Raw genomic sequence first — 5617 nt, 5'->3', positions numbered from 1 at the left:
CAATGGCAACCATCTCTACCAATCGGTTCATTGATCTTATCAAACCTGGAATCACCACCAATGCCCTAGCACACATAGGAGGATCAGACCATCAAAGGAACCCACATCTTGTACAGTTCCAAAATTGTCTTCCAGGGTTACGATTCGTCCATGAAGTGATCTTCATTTCTTCATTCCCACATCTGCAAGTCACCATCTTTGAATCAGAAGCGATTGGGTGTCGTAAAGGGTGCAACGGTTGAGCAACAGTGGAAGGGAGAAGAGAGATGACGATCACAGATAAAGGTAAAGGGTTTGCCCAAAAATCGGACATGTAATTTCTTTTAAAGAGAGAAGGTTACAACTTAAATGACGAAATTACCCCTGCAATATAATATTGAAAAATGAGTTAACAGTGAAATGCTAACGGAGTAAGCCGGAAGGACCAAATGTTAAAAGTTTTGAAACCACAGGGACGATCCGTGAGGTTTTTGTAAATTAGGGACCAAACTTCAGATTTTTGGAAACCACAAGGACCATTTTTGAAGTTTTGTCTTATTAAAATAAGACAAATTACATATTTGGTGCTTGCTTTTGGTAAAAACAACCACTTTATATCCTTTTGAAGAATTTTGGACATGATAAGTCTCATATGGGATGACACATTTTCTTGCCACATGGACCATTTATGTAATTTTATCTATTATTTATTATTTTTTTATTTGAGTTATTTATGTGTTTTATGATTTAGATTTTTTTAACATTTTGTTCGAATATATTGTTTAACTTTTTTTTTTTACATTTTGTTCGAATAAATTTTTTTAAATATTTCTTTGACGTTTCGTTTGTTTATATTTTTTTTTAGATTTCATGGTCATTATAATCCTAATTCGTAACATAATCCACTTAAATCATGTTTTTTTTTCTTTATGTTATTTTAATATAGATAAGTTATATAATTATGATTTTTTTAATTAAAATAAATAACTATATAGCACATATAAGGTTATATAATTATAATTTTTTTAACTAAAATATTTAACTATACAACAAAGACAATGTTATATAATTAATATTTTTGTAAAGCTTTTTATAAACATTTTTTGTAAAAAAATGTAAAAAAATTTGTTAAACGTGAATAGAATTAATATAGATTTTGTATAGAATTATTTAGTTTAATAGGATTAATATACAGGTTGATCGGAATCCGAAACAAGTGTCAAGTTATACCAGTGGCGAATCTAGAATAAAATATCACGTGGTTCCCAAATTAAGTGAAGCCAATAAAAAAATCAATAATACTTGTGAGGGGTCCGTTCGTGTACGGTTTAATGAAATATAACCGAAAAAACCGATCAGGCACCACCAATTAAAATTTTAAAAAAACCGACTGAAATATAATTAAAAAAATTGAACGCTTTAATGCAAAACTAGTTGATTATTAGTGCATTGATATCTTATTATTTGATAAAAACTATATATTATATTTAACCCTATATACTTAACACCACAAATGCCCCATGTAACTTATTTTTTTCTCTCATTTAAAATGGTTTTTTAAAACATTTAAAAAAAAAAAAAACAATTCAAGATAGGTCCTCTATTTTTTCTAAGGTGATTCCAAAATTTTATGGTATGTATATTATAAATGAAATTCAAATTTTAGATAGGTTATACCTACCTTCTCGCATGCTAAATACGCCCTTGAGTTATACATATGTTAATCGGAATCCATATAATTTGAAAAAGAACAAAATGTCTGGAAAAAAAAAACACGAAAACATTACACTTAAATCCGGTAGACCAACCTCACCATTTTTGCATAGGATCTCAGTAGTTGTCGTTTTTGTTCCGAATAATACTCGTCCAAAATCACATTCTTAGGTCAATGTTTCTATAGTATTTTTCCCCAGAGAATGGGGTTTTCACTTTTCACGACTTCTTTTCTAATGGAGCTTCATAGAGTTAAATCAACCCAAAGAAATATAAAAACTTAAAAATCTATAGTTCATGTTGAATCACTTGTTGCAACCAATAATCAATCTCTCAAACATCAAGAGACTAGGGTTTGGATCCTCCCTTAAATGGTGAGCTAAGTCAAAACATCTATTTCTTCTTCTCATTTTGATACCAGCCAACACACTATTTTTTTTTTAGGAAAAATTGGGTTTATGTAATCAACCACGAGCCACATAAGTGAAATAAGGACACAAGCTCAATGCAACTCTAGAGAGACATTTGATTATTAAAAGGAATAGCATGCAAAATTGACACTCTATTTATTTTAATTACTAATTAGGATCTAAAAAGATGAACGTAGCATTATGGGTTCATGTAACACCTCACAATATTAGAAACTTCCCATTCACTTTTGATAAATAACATAACATAACATAACCCATCAAAGCAAGAAAGGTCAAAGCTTTATGGTCAAAGACTCAACTGGACTCGACTCGACTCTGTATGTACTTTTACAAGGGAATCAAAAGAAGAAGATTAACTGACAATGACAAATGACAATAATTAAAACACATACAAACATCCCCAAAGAATCTTGAATCTTTTCAAATAACACAAATGACTAATTTAACCTTTAACCCTTAAGTGAGTATTTCTTCCCAGTGAAGGCTTGGAACTTGGGCTCATCTTTCTTTGGATCCTGCTCTTGTTTACTCTCTTTTGCAACTTCCTAAAAACACAAGACATGGTTTGGTTAAATCAATGGAATGGAATCACAAATTCCAATTCCAATTCCAATTACGTCGTCTAAATTACCTTTTGTTTTTGAGGTTCAGCACTACGGTTAGCATTAGATCCAAACACAAGTTTTCCTTGCGACTGACGAGAGCTGCTTTGTGAGCTGGATCCGGTTGATGGTGGCGGCACACCACCACCGGAAACCGCCACTTGCTTGTCTTTGGTGGTGGAGGAGGCGGCAGAAACAGGTGGTGGCTGGTATTTTAAAGGCTTTCCATCCAACCTTCTTCCTGATCCAGTAAACGGATTAAACTTTGGCTCTTCAACTGGAGCAGCCTCACCTACAACACCACAAAATAAAAAATAAATAAAACATATAAATAAAATTCAAGAAGTTGAAAGAAATATTAAATAAAACCTTCTGATGGTGGTTTGGTTGAAGGGATAGATGCTACAGGTCTCTCAGGCTCTTTGTAATCAAGAGGAGGGGCAAAATCGACCTCACAATCAGTTTCAATTATGGTTATTGCATGAGAAGGCTTTGATTCAATGATATCAATGTAGTATTTCTTGTTGTTATATGCCACCATAATGCTATCTCCTGTTGTCAAACAAGAAAAGTTCCTCAATGTTGTCTCCAAGCTGCATCAAAACAAAATTCAAAGATTATTTCAGAAAATGTTATTACAAGGAATGGATTCTATCAAAGGAATTGGATTTGTCAACTTACATTGCTTTTGGGTTAGAGATATCCAAGAAGTCCTTTGTGTGTGGTTGTAATTTTACGTATGTACCCTTTGGGAGGGTCACATTTTTTACACGCACAATGTCTCCTTCTTGTAAAAGCAGATTTTCCATCATCTACATGGGAAAATCAATTCTATTAATGAGCTAGAAAACTAAGATGTCAAAAGACATAAATAGCCCTGTAAGTCTATTACCCAAGAGTTAGAAAATGAAAAAAAAAAAAAAAAAAGCATACCCAATAAGGCATATAAATCATGCCTTCTTCTGCAATGAATTCCAACACCCCACAATGTGAAATCCTCTCAGTAGCAGCATTTCGAAGCTCAAACAACATTGGATAATCAATGTGAAGAGAAGCTGCAATTAAAAAAAAAAGTTAATTGTCATCATCTTAAGTTTTGGGCTACAAAATTACAAATAATTTCCACCATGGTTTTAAGTAAAATATATTATTTTTCAAAGAAAATTTAGTATGAGAAAGAGAAACTAACCAAGGCGATCAAGGGCAGAAGGAGGCATTATAACTAAAACAAGAATAAAGAAATGTGAGTGATTGAAAAGGAAACTTAAAGGAGAATACATACATACAAACATACTAGAATACAAATAACAAATACTACTCACTTTTATCACCATTTTCTAACTGAGGCTGCAAAAGCAAAAAAGAAAAGTAGAATTAGAGCAATAGTATAATTCAAACATGTGTGAAACCAGAGTATGAATTATAAATTATAATCATACTTCTTGTGCACTTTGCATATGAATAATAAAATAAAAATGTTGAAGCTTCTTAAACCTTATCAATAAAAGATGCAGGGTAGCATCGATATGTTTGCTCAAAGGATGTTCCATGATAGCCATAACCATCAAAATACTGCAGCTCAAAAGCAATACAATTAGTATAAAAAAAGTGATATAGAAACTCATCAGCATCAAAAAAATGATAACCTATCAAGAAAATATCCACTTACATCTTTATCTACACTAAAAAGGGTTAAATCCAACCAAATATAGTACATATAAAATTAGACGACTTCATTCTTTCTTCAGTGGATATTTATTTCATATCAATTTAGCCCTTTTGATCACCAAAAGTGAAGTGTAGATTTTTTCAAGGTTAATAATTTTGTATAGAAGGCTAGAGATTAGAAGTGGCATATAAAATTAAAGAACATGATCACAGGATACATACCATATTTACTCTTCTTACTTGACAACAAGAAATCGAATATTCAGCAACCTGATTAAAGAACAGAATCTACGATCAGAGAGCATATAGAAAATCACACAGATAACTAAATACACTACAAACGTACGAATTTATATGTTTATTTAATCATATGAAAAGAGATTTCTTTATATAATCGAATATACAGCTACCATCCCAGCATTTATCCACAATTGAAAATTAAATACACCTAAATAATGATGATAAAACAAAACCCGAGATTAAGAATCAGAAAACCATGAAATTCAGGAAATAATCTTACCAGATGAAGAACGACGGATTTGGAACCTGTTGCAAAGACTTGGAGAACAAAAAACCCTTCGAAAGAATTTAATCTTAGAATTCGGATTGATATAGATTTTGGAAAAAGAGGAGATTACGCTACCATGCGCCTGGTGCGTAGTGTGCACGCTAGTTGCATCCGGGCTGAGCAAAATGAAAAGCTTTATATAAACACATGTTTTAGGCCCAATTCATTAATAAATAGGTTATGGGATAATTGCATCTGGGCTTCATTTTGGGTTAAATCAACATGTGTTGTAGAAAAGGTCCATGGCCGAAAAGACACATGATATGTTAAGCATCAAAATGAACCAAATATACATTCGATAAGATAAGAAATGTATAGAAATGTATAAATTTCCATTTTACTATGAATCAACTATAATCGACCGATAGGGAATCACCTTCTTATACGATAAACTTTTCTAAAATCTCCCCATAAAATATATATCTTATATAATTTAAAAGAAATTTTAGCTAAGTTGTCGCAAATATAAGATATCTATCTCACATAGAGTGTCTAATTGAGATTGATTTTGGAATAATCACATTTGGGATGTCAAGCACTTTATGATGTGTTGTTCAATTATAGGAGAGTGTCTAATTGAGATTGATTTTGGAATAATCACATTTGGGATGTCAAGCACTTTATGATGTGTTGTTCAATTATAGGAGAGTGTCTAA

The 5617-nt window shown here is 31.8% G+C and overlaps 1 protein-coding gene across 1 annotated transcript; it reads right to left on the bottom strand.

Annotated features, from left to right (window-relative positions):
* Positions 1 to 2327: 2327 nt before the first annotated feature.
* UFD1 (ubiquitin fusion degradation 1) lies at positions 2328 to 5051 on the bottom strand. Its single transcript, XM_079039703.1, has 10 exons — positions 4914 to 5051; positions 4616 to 4663; positions 4220 to 4297; positions 4048 to 4072; positions 3915 to 3947; positions 3659 to 3780; positions 3407 to 3537; positions 3095 to 3318; positions 2755 to 3017; positions 2328 to 2668 (listed from the first exon to the last, which is right to left on the bottom strand). Exons 2-10 carry the CDS (start codon positions 4616 to 4618, stop codon positions 2573 to 2575), a joined length of 975 nt encoding a protein of 324 aa, XP_078895829.1. The 5' UTR covers positions 4619 to 4663; positions 4914 to 5051; the 3' UTR covers positions 2328 to 2572.
* Positions 5052 to 5617: the final 566 nt, after the last annotated feature.

Source organism: Lactuca serriola, chromosome 4, assembly GCF_051521515.1.
Source record: "Lactuca serriola cultivar US96UC23 chromosome 4, Lser_US96UC23_V15, whole genome shotgun sequence".
In the NCBI taxonomy this organism is placed as follows: domain Eukaryota; kingdom Viridiplantae; phylum Streptophyta; class Magnoliopsida; order Asterales; family Asteraceae; genus Lactuca; species Lactuca serriola.
The sequence above is the reverse complement of the archived record's forward strand: the minus strand, read 5'-3'. Positions and strand labels throughout refer to the sequence as shown.

Bases quoted from the DNA above. Each gene is read 5' to 3' on its own strand.
- UFD1 (XM_079039703.1), bottom strand. The intron at 4,073-4,219 runs GTTTAAGAAGCT...TTGCTTTTGCAG, and splicing joins CTGCATCTTTTATTGATAAG to CCTCAGTTAGAAAATGGTGA. The intron at 3,018-3,094 runs GTTTTATTTAAT...GTGGTGTTGTAG, and splicing joins AACCAAACCACCATCAGAAG to GTGAGGCTGCTCCAGTTGAA.